General features: G+C 53.8%; 1 protein-coding gene across 3 annotated transcripts in view; it reads left to right on the top strand.

Moving 5' to 3' along the window:
* C23H17orf113 (chromosome 23 C17orf113 homolog) overlaps nucleotides 1-25,913 on the top strand; it is a 107,019-nt gene that overhangs the window by 34,112 nt on the left and 46,994 nt on the right. For all 3 annotated transcript variants that reach the window (XM_075580212.1, XM_075580213.1, XM_075580211.1), the window contains exon 2: nucleotides 2,752-2,994. In XM_075580212.1, the coding sequence (XP_075436327.1) occupies nucleotides 2,754-2,994 (241 nt within the window). In that variant the 5' untranslated portion in view covers nucleotides 2,752-2,753. The remainder of the gene's footprint in view (nucleotides 1-2,751; nucleotides 2,995-25,913) is intronic.

Genomic DNA, 25,913 nt, shown 5'->3' with positions numbered 1-25,913 from the left:
TTATTGCATGCAGCGCTTTTCTCCCAACGGGAGCGCGTCACAGTTACAGCGCAGCGCGCGGGACGCAGCACATAGGAATGTTACAGACGCAGCCCCTGCCCCGAAGAGCTTACACTCTATGTTCTTGGTGCCTGAGGCACAGGGGAGATAAAGTGACTCGCCCGAGGAACCGGCGCCGGGAATCGAACCTGCGTCAGCGTCTTTACTCGCTGAGACGCTCCGTGTCCCCATTTTGCTTTGATGCATGAAACCTAATACCCCCTGTATACCGTTCCTTTCTAGAAACATGTCCCACCTTTCCTTAAACACATCCGCTGTATCTGCCATCCCGGGTCCCCCCTGGCTATTTTAACCCCTTCTCTGGAAGAGAGGCAGGCAGGCAGACACTTTATCCTATATTCGTACGCCCAGAACGCCGTTTCCGCTGAGTATTTTGATCCAGAGGAAGGCAAACACAGAACCCCAGCGACACATTATAACCATCGTTTTATGTTACTGGTGAGACCGCGCGCTCCGCGGGAACGCAGGACGCAATAACACCCCGGGGGCAAACGAGCCCCCTGCGGATGACGTAGTCCCTATGTCACAGCCCCCCCCGACCCCTCAGGCACTCGCACGGTGTCAGAGACTGACAGTGTCGGACACAGCCGTACAGCGCAGTGCACACTGCCCAAGTTCCGAAGTCTTAAAGGATTTAGTAGGAAACCCCACTTCCAAAGCAAATGAGCGCCCTGGGACGTGGCTACTGCTTCATGGGTTATGTTACCCTGCGGGGTGGGGGTGGGAGAAAATGACGCGCCCCCCACCCCCTAGTCTTAGAGGCGACGGCGTCCTACGGAACTCAGGGCACGATCTGAGGCGATGGAGGACAGTCGGGGGTTAACATCTTCTCACAGGGAGCAGTCCCCCTCCCTCCACTATCCCCCTCCCTATTTGCTATGATAGGAAAGGAGGCAGGAGTCCTTGCTTCAGCACAGGTGACTCAGTCAGTGATGAGCGACCTGTGCTGAAGCGGGGATATCCCGAAGACCTGGCCTGTTGGTGGCCCTTGCGGGGCAGGAGTTGGCCCCTGGAGTAGGGCGACGGCAATCTCTAACCTTCTCGTGCGCTTGGATTGTAAGCGGATTATGTTTCGCCGCCCAGAGATAGCACTCCACCATGTTACGCGCCAAGCCGCCGTCTACCCCGCGCGTGACGCGGCTGGTTTCCTCCCCCCCCCCCCGACTCCTCCCGAGTGTCTGAGACTTTTCTAAAGGCAAATGAATGACCCCCCTCCCCCCCCCCCCTGAGTGACGCGGGGGCGTGGCTGGCGTCCAGCAAAAAGGGGAGCCGATGGCCGCGATACGGCGAATAACCCCCCCTGCCCCCCCCCCCCCCGCGGTGTGAGCCCATTCACACATCTCAGGCAGGACTGCCGACCCTGCTCTTCCCCGTTATCTCTTAGCGAACGGCGCTTCCGCTGCAGCCGAGGATTCTGGGTAACGCCGTGCAAATGGGCCCTCGCCGTATGCCACGTTTGACTTCTTACCCGTTGTAACACGGGGGTCCCCTATAAGCTTCTGCCGGCCGCATTACACAGCCTGTGGGGATACAGAAGTGCAGAGTCTGTTACCCTGCTCACAGACAGCTGCCTCCACCTTGTGGGTCTCCGTGTGAGGCCGCTACTGCGCTGCGTTGTAAACCACATACAACAGTATATTCCCGCTGCCGCCAGGGATTCTGGGTAATGACGTGCAAGTAAGCGCTCCCAGCGCGTGTCGCCTTTTTTACTTCAAATCCACGTTAACAGGGGATCCCCTATAAGCTTCTGCCGGCCGCATTACACAGCCTGGGGGGGTTACAGAAGTGCAGAGCCTGCAAACCCTTCTCACAGGCAGCTGATTTTGTCACTTTTTAATAGTGGACGGGATGGGGTTTTGGTCCGGAGTTTAGGATGCAGACGTGTGCACGCCTGTGCCATCATGTGGCAGCTTCAGGGTACTACACATCTTGGTTTTTTTTTGCCTCGGCTCAACGCGCGTTATAATGAAAAGTCCTTTTCTGTACATTCGTCTTATTGTTTTATTTGCAAAAAAAAAGCCGACGTAATCCGCAGCGCGGTACTGATGTGGCGGCAGAGTTGTGTATGTATTACATCAGCAGATACACGTGAGGCCAGGCACGCACAGACACGGAGGTAGCGTTTCAAACAGTTTCAAACACCAGGGTTACAACGCCGCCATTGCAAGCGCAGCTGTCGATTGTAAAACGGTGTGTTTTTAACTGTGGCGTGGTTTTTTAGGACCGGTCTCCAGCATGTTGGTTGCGCCCGTTTTGCCGCCGCTCACCTCGGCGGAGGGACATCTCGCCGCCAGGGGAAGCCCCTAAGCTTACCCTCAAAACCCCCTAAAACTGACGCTACCCCCTACCCTAAAAACCTTAACCCCTTACCCTAAAAAAACCCTAATCTTAACCCCTAATAGTAATTCTACCCCCTACCCTAAAAACCCCTTACCTTAAGTCCCTATCCTTAACCCCCCTACCCTAAGCGCTTAAACCCCTTAAGTTAACTTACCTTATTGGCAATATGGCAGAGCGGCTGGCGGACTCGGGCCCCCGGCCACATGCCCCGTTCTGTTTCTAGGAACCATGCTGAATGTAACCGCTAAGGGTTATGGGTAAAAGCGGCTGGGCAAACAGAACGCGGCAAACCGAGGCGGCGAGGGAACACGGTGTCACGCCACGTTCTCTTCTCTCTCCCCCCTCTCGTAGCGATGAGACGTCCGACGAGCCCCGCTCACTCTCCGGACAGCGCCGTGGCCGGCTCCGCGTGCGAGAAGGGGCAGCGGGACGGCGGGGGGCGGGAGAAGAGGCCGCCGTCACCACGCCTGGCGCTGTGCGACGTCTGCAACGTCCAGCTCAACTCGGCCGCCCAGGCTCAGCTCCATTACCGCGGCAAGTCGCACCAGAAGCGCCTGAAGCAGATCCACCGCGGGAAAAACCCGGCCGGCCACGGTAAGGAAACTGGTTCCCCCGTTGGGTTCATACACATTGCCATGGTAACGCGACGCCGTGACGTTACTGGACGCTGCGCCGTCGCGTTGCCGCGGCGGGTAAGGAGGGGGGCGCGGCGGGTAAGGAGGCGGCCGCAACAACTAAGTGACCTCCCCGTCAGGCCCGAGAGTGCGGCAAATGTATACGGGGGCGGACATCTTTGCCGCTCCCAAATTTTGCCGGCCTAGGCCCGGGCCTATCGGGAAATCCGCCGCGGCCAGAGGACCAGAGGACCATCTTCTGGGGGAAGCGTGGTGTTTTACCGGTGTAATTAAACATCTTTATTTTCTCTCTCAGCTCTCTCCTTCTCCATCTCTCCTTTCTCTCTCCTCTCTCCTAATCTCTCCTTCTCCTTCTCTCTCTTTCTCTCTCTTTCTCTACCCCTCTCTCCTTCTCTCTCCTTCTCTCTCCTTCTCTACCTCTCTCTCCTCTCTCCTTCTCTCTCTCTCCTCTCTCCTAATCTCTCCTTCTCCATCTCTCCTCTCTCCTTCTCTCTCCTTCTCTACCTCTCTCTCCTCTCTCCTTATCTCTCTCTCCTCTCTCCTAATCTCTCCTTCTCCATCTCTCCTCTCTCCTAATCTCTCCTTCTCTCTCCTTCTCTCTCCTTCTCTACCTCTCTCTCCTCTCTCCTTCTCTCTCTCTCCTCTCTCCTAATCTCTCCTTTCTCTCTCTCTTTCTCACTCACTCTCCCCTTCTCCACCTCTCCTTTCTCTCTCTCTCCCTCTCCACCTCTCCTTTCTCTCTCTCTTTCTCACTCACTCTCTCTCCTTCTCTACCTCTCTCTCCTCTCTCCTAATCTCTACCTCTCCCTCTCTCCTCTCTCCTAATCTCTCTCTCCGTCTCCACCTCTCCTTTCTCTCTCTTTCTCACTCACTCTTTCTCCTTCTCTCTCCTTCTCTACCTCTCCGTCTCTCTCCTAATCTCTCTCCTTCTCTACCTCTCCCTCTCTACCTCTCCCTCTCTCCCCTTCTCCACCTCTCCTTTCTCTCTCTCTTTCTCACTCACTCTCTCTCCTTCTCCACCTCTCTCTCCTCTCTCCTAATCTGTACCTCTCCCTCTCTCTTCTCTCTCCTAATCTCTCTCTCCCTCTCTCCTTTCTCTCTCTCACTCACTCTCTCTCATTCTCTCCCTCCTCTCTCCTAATCTCTCCCTCCCTCTCTCTCCTTCTCCATCTCTCCTTTCTCTCTCTTTCTCACTCACTCTTTCTCCTTCTCTCTCCTTCTCTCCCTCTCTCCTAATCTCTCTCTCCCTCTCTCTCCTTCTCCCCCTCTCTCTCCTTCTCTACCTCTCCCTCTCTCTCCTTCTCTACCTCTCCCTCTCTCTCCTTCTCTACCTCTCCTTTCTCACTCACTCTCTCTCCTCTCTCCTAATCTCTCTACCACTCCCTCTCTATCTCTCCCTCCCTCTCCTTCTCTACCTCTCCTTTCTTTCTCTCTTTCTCACTTACTCTCTCTCCTTCTCCACCTCTCCCTCTCTCTCTTTCTCACTCACTCTCTCTCCTCTCTCCTAATCTCTCTCCTTCTCTCTCCCTCTCTACCTCTCCCTACCTCTCCTTTCTTTCTCTCTTTCTCACTCTCTCTCCTTCTCTCTACCTCTCCCTCTCTCTCTTCTACCTCTCCCTCTCTCTCTCCTTCTCTCTCCCCTTCTCCTCTCTCTCCCTCTCCCTCTCTCTCTCTCTCTCCTTCTGTCCCTTGTCCCTCTCTCTCCTCGCTCTCCTCTCTCTCTCCCTCCCTTGCTCTCCTCTCTCTCTCCCTTGCTCTCCTCTCTCCCTCCCTCGCTCTCCCTCTTCTCTCACTCCCTCTTCTCTCTCTCCCTCTTCTCTATCTCCCTCTCCCCTCTCTCTCCCCTCTCTCCCCTCCCCTTATCTCTCTCTCCCCTTATCGAGGCTCAGGGGTGATGTGAGGAAGGTCTGCATGGAAAGGGGGGGGGTGGATTCATGGCGTGGGCTCCCAGCCGAGGTGGTCTGGGGGGGCGTATACAGGAAGGGATTTCAACCATGCTCGGGACAGACTCGCAAGGATCATCGCCCTAAATAGGAACATGTCTCGTTTCTGCGAACGGCTCTGCTTACCAGTCTGACTACCAAACAGGTCAGGGTTTCAGAAAACCCCTGCTTCAGCACAGGCGTCAGCATCAGTCCTTGCTTCAGCACAATCGGTCCCTGCAATCAGCCACTGATTGAGCCATCTGAGCTGGTGTCGAGATATCCTGAAAACTGAATGAGTGGGGAAGAGGGGGGTGGGGGGGTTGAGTCCCCCCTGATATAGGGCCCTGGGGGAGTAAGTTGCCCCCCCCCCCCCTTTCCCATGCAGCTGCTTGATCGGCGGTGTCTGACGGTTACCCCATCGCAGCCGCGCAGCGGAGCGTGAAGACGGCGCGTCTCTGCATCAGGCATTATGCAAATGTGATGCCTGCTAAACTCCTCTCTCCCGCGGCACAGGCTGGGGGCTTGGCGAGGAGCGCCGACACGGCGTTTCCCCCCCCCCGTTACAGAGATCATCGCCGGGATCACGAGGCATTTCACGCGGCCGCGGGTCTCAGCCAGGCGCGCGGGAGATAAGGAGCCGCTGACGCAGAATCGGGGATCCCTTAACTGCCGCCCGCGCCAGACAAATACAGAACCCCGCCCCCCCCGCAATGAGAGCAAAGCCCCGTCCGTGTAAACGCGCCGGAACCGTCGTCCTGAGAGAGAGCGCCGCGGATCTGGGGGAAGTAAGGGTGGGGGGGTCGGCTGCGCATTCACCGCGTCAGAAAAGCGCCCACGTTATCGCGATCGGAGAGGCCCCTTCCGAGCAATGATACGTCGCCACGGATTCATCGGCGCCTGAAGAAAAGGCGCGGGCGGTTTCCAAAGCGTGCGCGCCGAATCTCTGCCCTAACGGCTGTCTGCGAGGAGGGTTGCCGGCTCCGCGCTTCTGTAACGCCCCCAGGCGGTGCTGAAACAGCGGCAGGCGTAAGCGTGTAGGGGGGCGGGGGGATCCCGTGTTACAGTGGACAGGAACCAAAAAGTGATGCAGGGGGAGCGCTCGTGTGCACGTCATTACCCAGAATCCCTGGCAGCAGCAGGAGCAGTGTATGCTGGGAGATACTGGGGACCAATGTGTAAATAATGTCTGTTTCTCCAGGCACAAAAACAGCGACCAGATCTAAGGGGGTACAGCAGGAGTGGGGGCCAACCCCCGTCCTCAGGGGCCACCAACGGGACAGGTTTTCAGGATATCCCCAAGCTTTCAGCACAGGCGGCTCAATCAAGTCGCTCAGTCAAAGAACTTATGAAGCCACCTGGGCTGATGCAATGGACTGGTTGAGCCGCCTTTTTTGCTGAAGCAGGGATGTCCTTAAAACCTGACCTGTTGGTGGCTCTTGAAGGCCCGGCGTTGGCCAGCCCGGCTCTCCCCGCTGCGCGGGGAGACATGTTTGCGACGCCACGTGTGGCACAGCCTTTAAAACCTTTTGTTTGTTGTCTTTTTGCCTTACGTCCCCTCCTGCTAGCTGCGCCCCCCCCCCTCCCCCTTTCCTGGTCTGAAGCGTCAAATGACGCCGTGGGTTAATGTGACCCCCCCCCGCCACGGCGACGTGGAGTCAAATGCCGCGGCGGAATCACGATGAGGGAGGTTGCAGAGGCCTCGCGCGTTCCCCCTGGCGTTTCATTTAAATTTCTCGGGGAAGGACTCTGCAACCGCCCCCGCCCCCCCCCCCACCCACCCCCCAAAAAAAATCTCGCGCCCCCCTGATTTAAGCTATGGCCGGTTACAGCTCAATGTTTGAGTAGCATGTTGAAATGTAGATCCGTTGTATTACTAGGGTAGTTTATCGGGTAAGCGTTACTTTCCTTGCCTGGTCTGCCGCACACGCCATGTATATGTGCGTCGGCGCCTCTCGCTATTCACGGAGAGCGGCGAGTGTGCGTAGCACCACTTCTGTATCCAGTTAACCGAAGAGGGGGCGTTCTCGTTTTGAAATCAGCCCGGTGTAACTGGGGAGGTGATGGATGTGTTCGCCTGGAGACGCCGGTGACGGTGTGGGGGGGGGGGGGGCTGTCTCAATCCGTTCGCCGTCACAAAGGGTCGGGCGCAGCAAAACATTAGGACGTCTGCGCTGTCAGGGGGTTACCTACCAACATATATCAAACCCCTATCAAGGGCTGGCAGAGCATGGCGTTGCAAACAATATATACAGCTCAACCCCGTTATAGCGCGATCCGTTACAGCGCGGATCCGCTTATAACGCGATGTACGCGCGGCTCCCAATTTATCGTACGTGTGAATACTTTACAACACGGTTATTGGCGTCTTAAATACTTTGTTGTACAACGCATACAATGGCGCATTATTTCTAACGCCATCCGCTTATGACGCGACGTGATTCTTTGGACCCCAAGCGCAGCGTCATAAGGGGGTGGAGCTGTATATCCCACCCGCAGTGTGATAAGAGGGTTATACACACACACACACCCCGGGAGACGCAGCGAGTGTGGGGCGTCCTGGAGCAGGTCGGAAAAGGCGGAAGGAGTTAAAAGCGCCGGCTCTTGAGAACAATGACGCCGAGGTTTCATAGCCAGCCTGGTGGAAATCTCCGGCGCCAGGGGGGCGAGTCTTGGGCTCAGGCCGCAGAGGAATAGATTGTGAGCTCTGCGGGGACAGGGACTCGCGTCGGCAAAAAAAGCGATGTTCACGGTGAGCGTTACACAAGAACAAATAGTGACTGAAAGTAGGCCGCGTCCTGTACCAAATAACATATTCCATGTGTTTATTTATAACAACAGTTATATAGCGCCCTTAGCCGGAGTGCTGTACATCAGTTAGTAACACTTGTTTGGTTGGTGGGCAGGGGAGGGGGCATTATGGACCGGGCGATGGGTCGGCAGCGTTTCCGAGCTTGCTTGGTTGGGGGGCAGGGGAGGGGGCGTTATGGACCGGGCGATGGGTCGGGAGCGTTTCCGAGCTTGGTTGGGGGGCAGGGGAGGGGGCATTATGGACCGGGGGCGATGGGTCGGCAGCGTTTCCGAGCTTGGTTGGTGGGCAGGGGAGGGGGCGTTATGGACCGGGCGATGGGTCGGCAGCGTTTCCGAGCTTGCTTGGTTGGGGGGCAGGGGAGGGGGCGTTATGGACCGGGCGATGGGTCGGGAGCGTTTCCGAGCTTGCTTGGTTGCTGGGCAGGGGAGGGGGCATTATGGACCGGGCGATGGGTCGGGAGCGTTTCCGAGCTTGGTTGGTGGGCAGGGGAGGGGGCATTATGGACCGGGCGATGGGTCGGGAGCGTTTCCGAGCTTGCTTGGTTGCTGGGCAGGGGAGGGGGCATTATGGACCGGGCGATGGGTCGGCAGCGTTTCCGAGCTTGCTTGGTTGGTGGGCAGGGGAGGGGGCATTATGGACCGGGCGATGGGTCGGAGCGTTTCCGAGCTTGGTTGGTTGGTGGGCAGGGGAGGGGGCATTATGGACCGGGCGATGGGTCGGGAGCGTTTCCGAGCTTGGTTGGTGGGCAGGGAGGGGGCGTTATGGACCGGGCGATGGGTCGGCAGCGTTTCCGAGCTTGCTTGGTTGGGGGGCAGGGGAGGGGGCATTATGGACCGGGCGATGGGTCGGGAGCGTTTCCGAGCTTGCTTGGTTGGTGGGCAGGGGAGGGGGTATTATGGACCGGGCGATGGGTCGGGAGCGTTTCCGAGCTTGCTTGGTTGCTGGGCAGGGGAGGGGGCATTATGGACCGGGCGATGGGTCGGCAGCGTTTCCGAGCTTGCTTGGTTGGTGGGCAGGGGAGGGGGCATTATGGACCGGGCGATGGGTCGGGAGCGTTTCCGAGCTTGGTTGGTGGGCAGGGGAGGGGGCATTATGGACCGGGCGATGGGTCGGGAGCGTTTCCGAGCTTGGTTGGTTGGTGGGCAGGGGAGGGGGCATTATGGACCGGGCGATGGATCGGGAGCGTTTCCGAGCTTGGTTGGTTGGTGGGCAGGGGAGGGGGCATTATGGACCGGGCGATGGGTCGGGAGCGTTTCCGAGCTTGCTTGGTTGGTGGGCAGGGGAGGGGGCATTATGGACCGGGCGATGGGTCGGGAGCGTTTCCGAGCTTGGTTGGTGGGCAGGGGAGGGGGCGTTATGGACCGGGCGATGGGTCGGGAGCGTTTCCGAGCTTGCTTGGTGGGCAGGGGAGGGGGCATTATGGACCGGGCGATGGGTCGGCAGCGTTTCCGAGCTTGCTTGGTTGGGGGGCAGGGGAGGGGGCATTATGGACCGGGCGATGGGTCGGGAGCGTTTCCGAGCTTGCTTGGTGGGCAGGGGAGGGGGCATTATGGACCGGGCGATGGGTCGGCAGCGTTTCCGAGCTTGCTTGGTTGGTGGGCAGGGGGCATTATGGACCGGGCGATGGGTCGGGAGCGTTTCCGAGCTTGCTTGGTTGATGGACATCTCTTCCGGGGCGGTCTTAACAGCATTATAGGCCCCCGGGCAAAGCAGTGCACTGGGCCCGGCCTACACAACCCCCGCCGGTAATTGCCTCCCGCGAATCCGTTACAATTTTCGGCCTCCATAACATTGCACGCAATAAAACCGGCGACATTCCTCTGGCGAACGCAGACACGCCGACTCTCCGCTACAAGTCGTCGTTTTTCGCCTTCTACCGAGTTAGCGGGAGATGTGAATGTGAGGCGGGGTGATGGGAAAATGAGTGTTAAAATTCTGGTCTGTGCATAGATTAGCGTGGGGGCCACCTATATGCTCGTGGGGGCCACCTATATGCTCGTGGGGGCCACCTATATGCTCGTGGGGGCCACCTATGCTCGTGGGGCCCCCGGGCAACTGCCCAGCGTGCCCATGCGTTAAGACGTCGCTGATCTCCTCGTGTGTGGCTGGTTATAACGGCGTTGCCAGGTGAAGCTGAGGGTGGGTATGTAACCAGACACAGAGTAAGTTATGGTGAGTAGGATTCACGCTGCCTCTGTGCCGTTACTTGGCTCTTGCTATAAAGAGGAGGGTTTTCCCCGGGCTCCTGGGGGTGGCAGCAGCGGCCCCTGCCGCGTAGTGACCGCCCCCTGGCCTTACCGGAGAGTGGGCATTGTGTAGGTCAGCGACGGGGTGGTTCCTGGGGCATGCATGGCACATTCCCTACCCTGCTCTGTGATACTGGAGATAAAGAGGGGAGAAGGGAGGGAGAGAGAGGCGGAGAAGGGAGGGAGAGACAGGGGGAGAAGGGAGAGAGAGAAAGGGGGAGAAGGGAGAGAGAGAAAGGGGGAGAAGGGAGAGAGAGAAAGGGGGAGAAGGGAGAGAGAGAAAGGGGGAGAAGGGAGGGGAGAAAGGGGGAGAAGGGAGAAAGAGAAAGGGGGAGAAGGGAGGGAGAGAAAGGGGGAGAAGGGAGGGAGAGAAAGGGGGAGAAGGGAGGGAGAGAAAGGGGGAGATGGGAGAGAGAGAAAGGGGGAGAAAGGAGAGAGAGAAAGGGGGAGAAAGGAGGGAGAGAAAGGGGGAGAAGGGAGGGAGAGAAAGGGGGAGAAGGGAGGGAGAGAAAGGGGGAGAAGGGAGGGAGAGAAAGGGGGAGAAGGGAGGGAGAGAAAGGGGGAGAAAGGGAGGGAGAGAAAGGGGGAGAAGGGAGGGAGAGAAAGGGGGAGAAGGGAGAGAGAGAAAGGGGGAGAAGGGAGAGAGAAAGGGGGAGAAGGGAGAGAGAGAAAGGGGGAGATGAGAGTAAGGGGGAGAAGGGAGAGAGAGAAAGGGGGAGAAGGAAGGGAGAGAAAGGGGGAGAAGGGAGATAGAGAAAGGGGGAGAAGGGAGAGAGAGAAAGGGGGAGAAGGGAGAGAGAGAAAGGGGGAGAAGGGAGAGAGAGAAAGGGGGAGATGAGAGAGAGTAAGGGGGAGAAGGGAGAGAGTAAGGGGGAGAAGGGAGAGAGTAAGGGGGAGAAGGGAGGGAGAGAAAGGGGGAGAAGGGAGGGAGAGAAAGGGGGAGAAGTGAGAGAGAGAAAGGGGGAGAAGGGGGAGAAGGGAGGGAGAGCAAGGGGGAGAAGGGAGAGAGAGAAAGGGGGAGAAGGGAGAGAGAGAGAAAGGGGAGAAGGGAGAGAGAGAGAAAGGGGGAGAAGGGAGAGAGAGAGAAAGGGGGAGAAGGGAGAGAGAGAAAGGGGGAGAAGGGAGAGAGAGAGAAAGGGGAGAAGAGAGAGAGATAGAAAGGGGGAGAAGGGAGAGAGAGAAGGGGGGAGAGAGAGAGAAAAGGGAGAAGCGAGAGAGGGAGGAAAGGGAGAAGCGAGAGAGGGAGGAAAGGGAGAAGCGAGAGAGGGAGGAGGGAGAAGCGAGAGAGGGAGGAGGGGAGAAGGGAGAAGAGAAAGGGGGAGATGAGAGGAAAATGTATTTGTAAACACGAGGAGATACGCATCTCACTGCGCCGCAAAGTAAACTCTCTCTGAGAGAGGCATTTTGGGCAAGCGTCCGTGTATAAAGGGCGGGTTTTTAGCCCCTTGTGCGCCAGCCAGGCGTTACGTGACATGGCGTTACGTGACATGGCGTTGCGTGACATGGCGTTGCGTGACATGGCGTTGCGTGACATGGCGTTGCGTGACATGGCGTTGCGTGACATGGCGTTGCGTGACATGGCGTTGCGTGACATGGCGTTGCGTGACATGGCGTTGCGTGACATGGCGTTGCGTGACATGGCGTTGCGTGACATGGCGTTGCGTGACATGGCGTTACGTGACATGGCGTTACGTGACATGGCGTTACGTGACATGGCGTTGCGTGACATGGCGTTGCGTGACATGGCGCTGCGTGACATGGCGGGTGGCACATTGCGCACCTCTGGCGCTCGTCCGGTTCCCTTGTGCATCACGGCGCTATGTGCACGTTATTTTTGGCTGATCGTCCGGCGTCCGAATCTTGGTTAACCGTTCCGCCGCCAAGATCGCGTCTCTGGCAGCGAGACGCAGAGCGCAGCGAGACGCAGAGCGCAGAGGTAACGCAGGCGCGGGTTTTGTAACCCATTCATCATCATCGGGATGGTTGGTCTTGGCAGGGAATGGGTTAACCCGCTGGCTTTTCTCATGGCCGGTTTTTCCTGAGGGCGGGCACGGGCATCGCCCACCGAAGGCCCAGCTGGCGTACGCCATGCCCTCGCAGGCTTCATTTGCCTGGCACGGCCCAGTGGCTTTATGAGACTGATGTGCGCAGACAGGGATACACATCGCCCAACAAACAGAGAGACTGACAGACATGCAAATAACGAGAGAGAGAGAGAGAGAGCGAGACAGGGATACACATCGCCCAACAAACAGAGAGACAGACAGACATGCAAATAACAAGAGAGAGAGAGGCAGAGCGAGACAGGGATACACATCGCCCAACAAACAGAGAGACAGACAGACATGCAAATAACGAGAGAGAGAGAGAGGCAGAGCGAGACAGGGATACACATCGCCCAACAAACAGAGAGACAGACAGACATGCAAATAACAAGAGAGAGACAGGCAGAGCGAGACAGGGATACACATCGCCCAACAAACAGAGAGACAGACAGACATGCAAATAACGAGAGAGAGAGAGGCAGAGCGAGACAGGCAGACATGCAAATAACGAGAGAGAGGCAGAGCGAGACAGGGATACACATCGCCCAACAAACAGAGAGACAGACAGACATGCAAATAACGAGAGAGAGAGGCAGAGCGAGACAGGGATACACATCGCCCAACAAACAGAGAGACAGACAGACATGCAAATAACGAGAGAGAGAGAGGCAGAGCGAGACAGGCAGACATGCAAATAACGAGAGAGAGAGAGAGGCAGAGCGAGACAGGGATACACATCGCCCAACAAACAGAGAGACAGACAGACATGCAAATAACGAGAGAGAGAGAGAGAGCGAGACAGGGTTACACATCGCCCAACAAACAGAGAGACAGACAGACATGCAAATAACGAGAGAGAGAGAGAGAGAGAGAGCGAGACAGGGTTACACATCGCCCAACAAACAGAGAGACAGACAGACATGCAAATAACGAGAGAGAGAGAGAGAGAGAGAGAGAGAGAGAGAGAGCGAGACAGGGTTACACATCGCCCAACAAACAGAGAGACAGACAGACATGCAAATAACGAGAGAGAGAGAGGCAGAGCGAGACAGGGTTACACATCGCCCAACAAAGAGAGAGACAGACAGACAGACATGCAAATAACGAGAGAGAGAGAGAGAGGCAGAGCGAGACAGGGATACACATCGCCCAACAAACAGAGAGACAGACAGACAGACATGCAAATAACGAGAGAGAGAGAGCGAGACAGGGTTACACATCGCCCAACAAACAGAGAGACAGACATGCAAATAACAAGAGAGAGAGAGAGAGGCAGAGCGAGACAGGGATACACATCGCCCAACAAACAGAGAGACAGACAGACAGACATGCAAATAACGAGAGAGAGAGAGCGAGACAGGGTTACACATCGCCCAACAAACAGAGAGACAGACAGACATGCAAATAACGAGAGAGAGAGAGAGAGAGCGAGACAGGGATACACATCGCCCAACAAACAGAGAGACAGACAGACAGACATGCAAATAACGAGAGAGAGGCAGAGCGAGACAGGGATACACATCGCCCAACAAACAGAGAGACAGACAGACATGCAAATAACGAGAGAGAGAGAGCGGCAGAGCGAGACAGGGATACACATCGCCCAACAAACAGAGAGACAGACAGACATGCAAATAACGAGAGAGAGAGAGAGAGAGAGGGAGAGAGAGAGCGCGAGACAGGGTTACACATCGCCCAACAAACAGAGAGACAGACAGACAGACATGCAAATAACGAGAGAGAGAGAGAGAGAGAGAGAGAGAGAGCGAGACAGGGTTACACATCGCCCAACAAAGAGAGAGACAGACAGACAGACATGCAAATAACGAGAGAGAGAGAGAGAGAGCGAGACAGGGTTACACATCGCCCAACAAACAGAGAGACAGACAGACATGCAAATAACGAGAGAGAGAGAGAGGCAGAGCGAGACAGGGATACACATCGCCCAACAAACAGAGAGACAGACAGACATGCAAATAACAAGAGAGAGAGAGAGAGAGCGAGACAGGGATACACATCGCCCAACAAACAGAGAGACAGACAGACATGCAAATAACGAGAGAGAGAGAGAGGCAGAGCGAGACAGGGATACACATCGCCCAACAAACAGAGAGACAGACAGACATGCAAATAACGAGAGAGAGAGAGAGGCAGAGCGAGACAGGGATACACATCGCCCAACAAACAGAGAGACAGACAGACATGCAAATAACGAGAGAGAGAGAGAGAGAGAGAGAGAGAGAGAGAGAGCGAGACAGGGTTACACATCGCCCAACAAAGAGAGAGACAGACAGACAGACATGCAAATAACGAGAGAGAGAGAGAGAGAGCGAGACAGGGTTACACATCGCCCAACAAACAGAGAGACAGACAGACATGCAAATAACGAGAGAGAGAGAGAGGCAGAGCGAGACAGGGATACACATCGCCCAACAAACAGAGAGACAGACAGACATGCAAATAACGAGAGAGAGAGAGGCAGAGCGAGACAGGGATACACATCGCCCAACAAACAGAGAGACAGACAGACATGCAAATAACGAGAGAGAGAGAGAGGCAGAGCGAGACAGGGATACACATCGCCCAACAAACAGAGAGACAGACAGACATGCAAATAACGAGAGAGAGAGAGGCAGAGCGAGACAGGGATACACATCGCCCAACAAACAGAGAGACAGACAGACAGACATGCAAATAACGAGAGAGAGAGAGAGAGAGAGAGCGAGAGAGAGAGAGAGAGAGAGAGAGAGAGAGAGAGAGAGCGAGACAGGGTTACACATCGCCCAACAAAGAGAGAGACAGACAGACAGACATGCAAATAACGAGAGAGAGAGAGAGAGAGAGCGAGACAGGGTTACACATCGCCCAACAAACAGAGAGACAGACAGACATGCAAATAACGAGAGAGAGAGAGAGGCAGAGCGAGACAGGGATACACATCGCCCAACAAACAGAGAGACAGACAGACAGACATGCAAATAACGAGAGAGAGAGAGAGAGAGCGAGACAGGGTTACACATCGCCCAACAAACAGAGAGACAGACACACAGACATGCAAATAACGAGAGAGAGAGAGAGAGAGAGAGAGAGCGAGACAGGGTTACACATCGCCCAACAAACAGAGAGACAGACAGACAGACATGCAAATAACAAGAGAGAGACAGAGAGAGAGAGAGCGAGACAGGGTTACACATCGCCCAACAAACAGAGAGACAGACAGACATGCAAATAACGAGAGAGAGACAGACAGACATGCAAATAACGAGAGAGAGAGAGAGACAGACAGACAGACATGCAAATAACGAGAGAGAGAGAGACAGACATGCAAATAACGAGAGAGAGAGACAGACAGACAGACAGACATGCAAATATCGAGAGAGAGAGAGAGACAGACAGACATGCAAATAACGAGAGAGAGAGACAGAGCGAGACAGGGATACACATCGCCCAACAAACAGAGAGACAGACATGCAAATAACGAGAGAGAGACAGACAGACATGCAAATAACGAGAGAGAGAGACAGACAGACAGACAGACATGCAAATAACGAGAGAGACAGACAGACAGACAGACAGACATGCAAATAACGAGAGAGAGAGAGACAGAGCGAGACAGGGTTACACATCGCCCAACAAACAGAGAGACAGACAGACATGCAAATAACGAGAGAGAGACAGACAGACATGCAAATAACGAGAGAGAGAGAGAGAGGCAGAGCGAGACAGGCAGACATGCAAATAACGAGAGAGAGAGAGAGGCAGACAGACAGACATGCAAATAACGAGAGAGAGAGAGAGAGAGAGGCAGACAGACAGACATGCAAATAACGAGAGAGAGAGAGAGACAGACAGAGACAGACATGCAAATAACGAGAGAGAGAGACAGAGCGAGACAGGCAGATAACCAGAGAGGGAGACAGACAGACAGACAGACAGACATGCAAATAACGAGAGAGAGAGAGAGACAGAGCGAGACAGGCAGATAACCAGAGAGAGAGACAGAAAGACAGACATGCAAATAACGAGAGAGAGAGAGAGAGGCAGAGCGAGACAGGGTTACACATCGCCCAACAAACAGAGAGACAGACAGACAGACATGCAAATAACGAGAGAGAGACAGACAGACAGACAGACATGCAAATAACGAGAGAGAGAGACAGACAGACAGACATGCAAATAACGAGAGAGAGAGACAGACATGCAAATAACGAGAGAGAGAGAGAGACAGACAGACAGACAGACATGCAAATAACGAGAGAGAGAGAGAGGCAGAGCGAGACAGACAGACATGCAAATAACAAGAGAGAGAGGCAGAGCGAGACAGGCAGACATGCAAATAACGAGAGAGAGAGGCAGAGCGAGACAGACAGACATGCAAATAACGAGAGAGAGAGAGGCAGAGCGAGACAGACAGACATGCAAATAACGAGAGAGAGAGAGACAGAGCGAGACAGGGATACACATCGCCCAACAAACAGAGAGACAGACAGACAGACATGCAAATAACGAGAGAGAGAGACAGGCAGATAACCAGAGAGAGACAGACAGATAACCAGAGAGAGACAGGCAGATAACCAGAGAGAGACAGACAGATAACCAGAGAGAGACAGGCAGATAACCAGAGAGAGAGAGAGAGAGAGAGAGACAGAGCGAGACAGGCAGATAACCAGAGAGAGAGAGAGACAGACAGACAGACATGCAAATAACGAGAGAGAGAGACATGGAGATAACCAGAGAGCAAGACAGACAGGTAGGAACACAAGTAGATAACCATAGAAAGAGAGAGACAGAGCGAGACAGGCAGATAACCAGAGAGAGACAGGCAGATAACCAGAGAGAGAGACAGAGCGAGACAGGCAGATAACCAGAGAGAGACAGGCAGATAACCAGAGAGAGAGACAGAGCGAGATAGGCAGATAACCAGAGAGAGACAGGCAGATAACCAGAGAGAGACAGGCAGATAACCAGAGAGAGAGACAGAGAGAGACAGGCAGATAACCAGAGAGAGACAGGCAGATAACCAGAGAGAGAGACAGAGCGAGACAGGCAGATAACCAGAGAGAGAGACAGAGAGAGACAGGCAGATAACCAGAGAGAGACAGGCAGATAACCAGAGAGAGACAGGCAGATAACCAGAGAGAGACAGGCAGATAACCAGAGAGAGAGACAGAGCGAGACAGGCAGATAACCAGAGAGAGAGACAGAGCGAGACAGGCAGACAGGCAGATAACCAGAGAGAGACAGGCAGATAACCAGAGAGAGACAGGCAGATAACCAGAGAGAGACAGGCAGATAACCAGAGAGAGAGAGCGAGACAGGCAGATAACCAGAGAGAGACGGGCAGATAACCAGAGAGAGACAGGCAGATAACCAGAGAGAGAGACAGAGCGAGACAGGCAGATAACCAGAGAGAGAGACAGAGAGAGACAGGCAGATAACCAGAGAGAGACAGGCAGATAACCAGAGAGAGAGACAGAGCGAGACAGGCAGATAACCAGAGAGAGAGACAGAGAGAGACAGGCAGATAACCAGAGAGAGACAGGCAGATAACCAGAGAGAGAGACAGAGCGAGACAGGCAGATAACCAGAGAGAGACAGGCAGATAACCAGAGAGAGACAGGCAGATAACCAGAGAGAGACAGGCAGATAACCAGAGAGAGAGAGACACAGAGCGAGACAGGCAGATAACCAGAGAGAGACACACAGAGCGAGACAGGCATATAACCAGAGAGACACACAGAGCGAGACAGGCAGGAACACGTGCCAGGATAACCTGGACTGAGGGGGATAAAAAAGATCTATTACTTGCAATGCTACAGAAGTCCGGCAGCGGTCCTGCAACTCGCCGACCACTTCTAGCTGTGCGAGTGTGTGTGTGTGCGAGTGTGCGCGTGTGTGAGTGCGCGTGTGTGAGTGCGCGAGTGTGTGTGCGCGCGCGGGTGTAGAGGACGAGACAGCACATAGGTTTGGTGATGTATATATTTATCTGATGCCTGTGATGCGTGCATTCGCCCGTCTATAGGCGAACGATACAGCCAGAAGTGAGAGACTGGCACTCCTAAAGGTTCAGTGCCAAAGTGCCACGCACAGAAGTGCCCTACTCATTCTACGGGGCGTCCGGCGCGCTTGGTTACTCGCTCAAAAAGGGATTTAATGAGTGATCGCTTAATACAGGGGTGCGCAAACGTTTCTTATATAGGTGGGTTATGTGTATTGGGTGTGGAGGGGGAGGGGTGTGAGTGTTATTGGGGGAGGTGGGTTATGTGTATTTGGGGGGTATTATGTGTATTGGGGAGTTGTGTGTATTAGGGGAGGGGTTATGTGTATTGGGGGGTTAGTATGTGTATTGGGGAGGCGGGTTATTGAGTGTGGGGGTGTGTGAGAGAGGAGAGAGTGTGTGTATTATTGGGGGAGGTGGGTTATGTGTATTTGGGGGGGTATTATGTGTATTGGGGAGTTATGTGTATTAGGGGAGGGGGTTGTGTGTATTGGGGGGGAGAGATGGGGGTTTGGGAGAGGTGGGTGGGTGTTATTGGGGGAGGTGGGTTATGTGTATTGGGGAGGGGGGGAGGTGTGTGTGTGTGTGTGTGTGTGTGTGTGTGTGTGTGTGTGTGTGTGTGTGTGTGTGTGTGTGTGTGTGTGTGTGTGTGTGTGTGTGTGTGTGTGTGTGTGTGTGCGCGCGCGCGTGTGACCGGATGTGACACTGGCAGTCAGACCCTCACAGATCAGCCTGCCACACTCACATTATGCTGACAGTGATAAAATGATGCAGATTGCAGGAGGGCTTCAGTTAACCAGCACTGTATAATGATGCCGAGTATCTCTGTTCCCTTGGAGCACATGCAATCTCCTTTGTACTCTGCTCCAGGCACCTCGTATGGGCGGTGACCAGCTGCGCGTGTCGCCTCCGCCGGTACCACAAAGCCAGGAGTTTGCACACGCGGTGCGCATCGATTTTATATATTGATGGCCGCACCGCGCAGAGCATGAAACGACCTCACGACACCGCGCACGCGAGAGACCGCCGGTGGGACGGATTAACCCCGCGCTGCCTGTTTGCTCATCAAGGAGATTGTAGTTGCAAGGGTTTGATTTCACAGCCGCCTGTGCCGGTGAAAGTCTGCGGGGGCCTAGTCAGGGGGCTTCCATGTTATCACTGCAACATCGACCGTCTCGGCAGGGTCCTACCGAACGGGATGACGTCTGGAACGCCCTTCCCCTCCACACCCGACCAGCCCCCTCTCTCTCCCCCTTTAAGACCCACCTTAAAATACACCTGCTTAACGAAGCATACGAGGAGCTCCGTGGCTGATACTATACACACGATACATAAAGCGTGGCCCCCTGCAGACGCACTTACCAGCACGCCCTCCTACTGTCTCTGTGCGTCCTTCCGACCAATTAGAGTGTAAGCTCTTCGGGGCAGGGGCTCCTCTTCCTACATGTCACTTTTATGTCGGTAGCGCTTCTCCCCTGTAAGTGTTATTTGTATTATGTGTTATTTCTATGATTGTCACGTGTATTACGGCGGTGACGCGCTGTGTACATTAATGGCGCTATATAAATAAAGACATACATACATATGTAAAAAAAAACGGTATTCAGGAAGATATATATATATATATATATATATATATATATATATATATATATATATATATATATACAAATATAGCTGTATGCTCATCTGCATGTCTTAGGCAGGTCTGCAACCCCACCTTTCCCCATTATCACCCAGCATACAGCACTTCCACTGCAGCAAGGGATTCTGGGAAATGACATGCAAATGAGCACACAGTGTATTTGCATATTTGCTTTCCTGTGGAGGGTTTTTGTCACTTTTTTTACTCACCATAACTTAACTCAGTATTATATATATATATATATATATATATATATATATATATATATATATATATTGCTCGGTAAATAGCGTTTGGTACGTAGACGGCAGAGGGCACACGTTTCTCGTTGCTTTCCAAGCGATCTGCCCGTGCGATTCCTCTCCAGCCTGTAAGAGCGGTGTGGAGAGACGCTGAACCTCTCTGCAACATCTCCTGCAGGCCATCGCCCTGCTTTTATTTTGAGTGAGAGAGAGAAGGGGGGGGGGGGATTGAGTGAGAGGGAGGGGGGAGTGAGAGAGGGAGGGGGGAGTGAGAGAGAGAGGAAGGGGGACTGGGAGAGGGAGGGGGGTTGAGTGAGAGGAAGGGGGAGTGAGAGAGGGAAGAAGGGTAGATTAAGAGAGAAAGGGGGAGTGAGAGGAAGGGGGTGAGTGAGTATGGGGGGGAGGGAGTGAGAGAAGGGGGGAGTGAGGGGGGGAAGGAGTGAGAGGAAGGGGGAGTGAGGGAGGGGGGATTGAGTGAGAGGAAGGAGTGAGAGAGAGGGGAGAAGGGTGGATTGAGTGAGAGGAAGGGGAATGAGAGAGAGGGAAGAAGGGTGGATTGAGTGAGAAAAAGGGGATGATGGTGAGAGTGATGTAAACGATAGGCCCACTTACACTGCAGGTAAATTGAGAGGTACAGGTTAACCCACTGCAGCCCTACACGGCACTCAAAGGGTTATATTATGGCGCTCAGCGGCCTTTCTGTCACAGTCGGACGCAGCCGGGTTAGAACCGATGACCCCCAAAGTCAGAAGTCATTATCACCGCGACAGAGCCATCTTGCTACCAGGAGAGAGAAAAATGTGTGCCGAGGCTCCCAGAGCGGCGGTTCTGGTCAATCCATATTCTTCCCAGAATGCTTTGCTGCTCTCCAGCAGTGCTGAGGCTTAATCCCAGTTAATGGTTCATTACCGGTGTAATTTCCTGGTGTCGGGGGGCCAGGCCTAGAATTAACACCTCCTGGCTCTGTATAAGCAGGGATATTTGCTTCGCCTCTCGGGGGGGTGGGGGGAGGGGGGTCTCAAACCCAGTCTTGAAGGGCCACCAAACAGGCCTGGTTTTATGGATACCCCTGCTTCAGCACAGACGGCTCAATCAGCGGCTCGGTCTTTGCTGAAGCAGAGATATCCTTAATACCTGACACGTTGGGGGCCCTTGAGGACGGGAGCTGCCCGCCCCTGATCTGGACACACACGCTTGTGCGGTCAGTGAACCGAAGACACATTTATGGCCTAAATGGTGCCCCCCCCTCATTAAGCGGGAATCGCTTTTTGCCTCCGCCCAGGGGAGCGTCCATCTCTTTGGCTCCTAAGGCGTTGTCCCCGCGGCTGCGCTCGATGGCGTGCTCGGCCCACACAAAGTACGGCCGCCGGTGGGGGGCAGGCCCCAGCCGGCGTGCGCGCGCGCGCAAAGCGCGATGACACGGCCGCCTTTCCAAAAGACAAGGAATTTTGTCTTTTTTTGGCACTGCGGCCCGAGCGTTGGCCACGGCGGCGGGTTCAGCCAACGAGGGCGAACCAGCCGCACCCCCCCCCCCCACCCCCGTAGTTCTCCTCTTCATGCCCCCTGTTCCAAACCACACCTTTTTAACCCTGCAGCTGCTGTTCTCTGCGGCAAACTGGTCACGTTACAATTCCCCCCGCTGTATAGCACGCGGGAGTCCAATTCCCCCTCGCCGCCCCCCCCCCTTCCCCCCCCCGGATGATAAGCGCTCCGCGGTGCATGATGTCACCACTGTGTCACGCGGGTCCCGATAACGTAGTTACGTCCATCTGCACCCAACAGGTTAAAGAAGCTTTTGGATTATCTTTTTTTTTTTGGGGTACCCTAATAGTAACCGCGGGGTTTCCGGAACGAAGACGCGCTGCGTTCACCTCCGGGGGGGGATCCCGCGCGCCCCGGTTTTTACTTGGCGATTAAAGTAGCGTGTTCCAAGACCCCCCCCCCCGCGCCCCCCCCCCCCCCCACACACACACCTTTTCAAAGGAAACAAAATCTCCCCTTCAGTTTCCACCGCCGGGTCCGCAGAGCGGAAAACTGCGCGGTTCAGCGCCAGGGCGGCCTGGTTCCCGTCGTACAAATAAAGAGGCGTAGGGGGGAGGGGGGGTTGCGACTTGAAGGCGTTACCGTTACTGGCGGTGTTTTGTGTTCATCCCCGCGTTCATTTTTATTAGGAGGCTGAGAAATAAGTGAAGCTAGCGCCAGGTAATTAAGCAAGTGACCAAGAACTGACCCTTTAACCTCTCTGTGCTGTCAGAGCGGGCAGTAACGCCATGACGGCAAAGGGGGCGAAGGCGAGAGCAGAAATTCAGCATTTCACCCATCACTATTTATATAACACACACCACTTCCCCCTCTCCCCCCTGCACTCACACACTACCTCCCCCCCACAAACACACACACACACTACCTCCCTCCCCCACACACACATACACACCATCTCCTCCCCCCCACACACACTACCTCCCCCCCCACACAGATACACACACACCACTTCCCCCCCCCCACACTCACACACCACCTCCCTCCCCCACACACATACACACACACTACCTCCCCCCCACACAGATACACACACCATCTCCTCCCCCCCACACACACTACCCCCCCCCCACACAAACACACACCACCTCCCTACACACACACACCACCTCCCCCCGCACACACACACTACCCCCCCCCACACACACATACACACCACCCCCCCCCCCACACACACTACCTCCCCCCCCACAAACACACACACCACCTCCCCCACACACACATACACACCATCTCCCCCCCCACACACACACACTACCTCCCCCCCCACACAAACACACACACACCACCTACACACACACACACCACTGCCCCCCCTCTGCCCCCCACACCCATCTCTCTCTGTCTGTCTCTCGTGCCGGACAGATGAGTGATGCTGATCTCTCCAAGTTCCGCTTGTTCTGCTCTCAAATTAACCGGCAGCGGCTTTTTTTCTTTTCTTTTATAAATAAAAGTTATTGATTTCGGATTCGCTGTTTCCAAGCAGCTTTCATTGTCCCTCTCTCACCTTTTCATTCTCTATGAATGGTTTTCACACGTCCCCTACCCCCTCCCCCCCCCCACCCACCATATAAATAAGCTTGAATGACTCACAATTGTAGGAGGGCCATTCAGCTCTGTAAAGAGTAGGGGATAGTTTACAGTCAAGTATATGCTCAACATTATATACAGTAAGCAGAAGCGCTTCTTTTCACACGACTGGAGACCTGTGAACTAGGGAGACTGAAGACTGCAGCTCTGCTAGCAATATCTATCCATCGAGGTCTCCATATCTGTATACCGAGGTCTCCATATCTGTACATCCAGGTCTCCATATCTGTACATCGAGGTCTCCATATCTGTACATCGAGGTCTCCATATCTGTACATCCAGGTCTCCATATCTGTACATCCAGGTCTCCATATCTGTACATCGAGGTCTCCATATCTGTACATCGAGGTCTCCATATCTGTACACCGAGGTCTCCATATCTGTACATCGAGGTCTCCATATCTGTACACCGAGGTCTCCATATCTGTACATCGAGGTCTCCATATCTGTACACCGAGGTCTCCATATCTGTACACCGAGGTCTCCATATCTGTACATCGAGGTCTCCATATCTGTACACCGAGGTCTCCATATCTGTACATCGAGGTCTCCATATCTGTACATCGAGGTCTCCATATCTGTACATCGAGGTCTCCATATCTGTACATCGAGGTCTCCTTATCTGTCCATCGAGGTCTCCATATCTGTCCATCGAGGTCTCCATATCTGTCCATCGAGGTCTCCATATCTGTACATCGAGGTCTCCATATCTGTACATCGAGGTCTCCATATCTGTACATCCAGGTCTCCATATCTGTACATCGAGGTCTCCTTATCTGTCCATCGAGGTCTCCTTATCTATCCATCGAGGTCTCCATATCTATCTGTCGAGGTCTCCTTATCTGTACATCGAGGTCTTCATATCTGTACATCGAGGTCTCCATATCTATCCGTCGAAGTCTCCATATCTATCCGTCGAGGTCTCCTTATCTGTACATTGAGGTCTCCATATCTGTACATCGAGGTCTCCATATCTGTACATCGAGGTCTCCATATCTGTACATCCAGGTCTCCATATCTGTACATCCAGGTCTTCATATCTGTACATCCAGGTCTTCATATCTGTACATCCACATCTCCATATCTGTACATCCATCAAGGTCTCCATATTTGTACATCGAGGTCTTCATATCTGTACATCCATCAAGGTCTCCATATTTGTACATCGAGGTCTCCATATCTGTACACCGAGGTCTCCATATCTATCCGTCGAAGTCTCCATTTCTATCCGTCGAGGTCTCCTTATCTGTACATTGAGGTCTCCATATCTCTACATCGAGGTCTCCATATCTGTACATCGAGGTCTCCATATCTGTACATCGAGGTCTCCATATCTGTACATCGAGGTCTCCATATCTGTCCATCGAGGCCTCCTTATCTGTACGTCGAGGTCTCCTTATCTGTCCATCGAGGTCTCCATATCTATCTGTCGAGGTCTCCTTATCTGTACATCGAGATCTTCATATCTGTACATCCAGGTCTTCATATCTGTACATCCAGGTCTTCATATCTGTACATCGAGGTCTCCATATCTGTACATCGAGGTCTCCATATCTGTACATCGAGGTCTCCATATCTGTACATCGAGGTCTCCTTATCTGTCCATCGAGGTCTCCATATCTGTACATCGAGGTCTCCATATCTGTACATCGAGGTCTCCATATCTGTACATCCAGGTCTCCATATCTGTACATCCAGGTCTCCATATCTGTACATCGAGGTCTCCATATCTGTACGTCGAGGTCTCCTTATCTGTCCATCGAGGTCTCCATATCTGTACATCCAGGTCTTCATATCTGTACGTCGAGGTTTCCTTATCTGTCCATCCAGGTCTTCATATCTGTACATCGAGGTTTCCATATCTATCCATCGAGGTCTCCATATCTGTACATCGAGGTCTCCATATCTCTCCATCGAGGTCTCCATATCTGTCCATCGAGGTCTCCTTATCTGTCCATCGAGGTCTCCTTATCTGTACGTCGAGGTCTCCATATCTATCCATCGAGGTCTCCATATCTGTCCATCGAGGTCTCCTTATCTGTACGTCGAGGTCTCCATATCTGTCCATCGAGGTCTCCTTATCTGTACGTCGAGGTCTCCATATCTATCCATCGAGGTCTCCATATCTGTCCATCGAGGTCTCCATATCTATTCATCGAGATCGATATATATATACATTGAGATTTCCATATCTGTACATTGAGGTCTCCATATTGTAGCTGTACATCGATGTCTCCATACTTATACATCGAGATCTCCATACCTATACATCGAGATCTCCATACCTATACATCGAGATCTCCATACCTATACATCGAGATCTCCATACCTATACATCGATGTCTCCATACCTATACATCGAGATCTCCATACCTATACATCGATGTCTCCATACCTATACATCGATGTCTCCATACCTATACATCGAGATCTCCATACCTATACATCGATGTCTCCATACCTATACATCGATGTCTCCATACCTATACATCGATGTCTCCATACCTATACATCGAGATCTCCATATGTATATCTCAATATCATGATCTCTATCAATATTTATATCTCAGCAGTAACATCTACAGCTCAATATAAATATGTATATATATAGTAATATGTACTGTACATCTCTCTAGCTGTCACATCCCCTCTCGCAGGGCACTGCATGCATAGCCGTGCGTATAAACACACACACTCTCGTGGCGCTCCTGCCCTTGAGAAAGGCAAAGGCAGCTTATTGGAATAATACGCGCACTCCGGTATATTCAGGAGCGGACGCGGACGTCTGTCTAGCAGGGAACTGTCATCCTGATTTAGTGTCGGGCAGCTAAGCTATTTT

Source organism: Ascaphus truei, chromosome 23 (assembly GCF_040206685.1).
Source record: "Ascaphus truei isolate aAscTru1 chromosome 23, aAscTru1.hap1, whole genome shotgun sequence".
NCBI classification, from domain to species: domain Eukaryota; kingdom Metazoa; phylum Chordata; class Amphibia; order Anura; family Ascaphidae; genus Ascaphus; species Ascaphus truei.
Note: the sequence above shows the minus strand (reverse complement) of the source record. Positions and strands in the feature narration are given on the sequence as shown.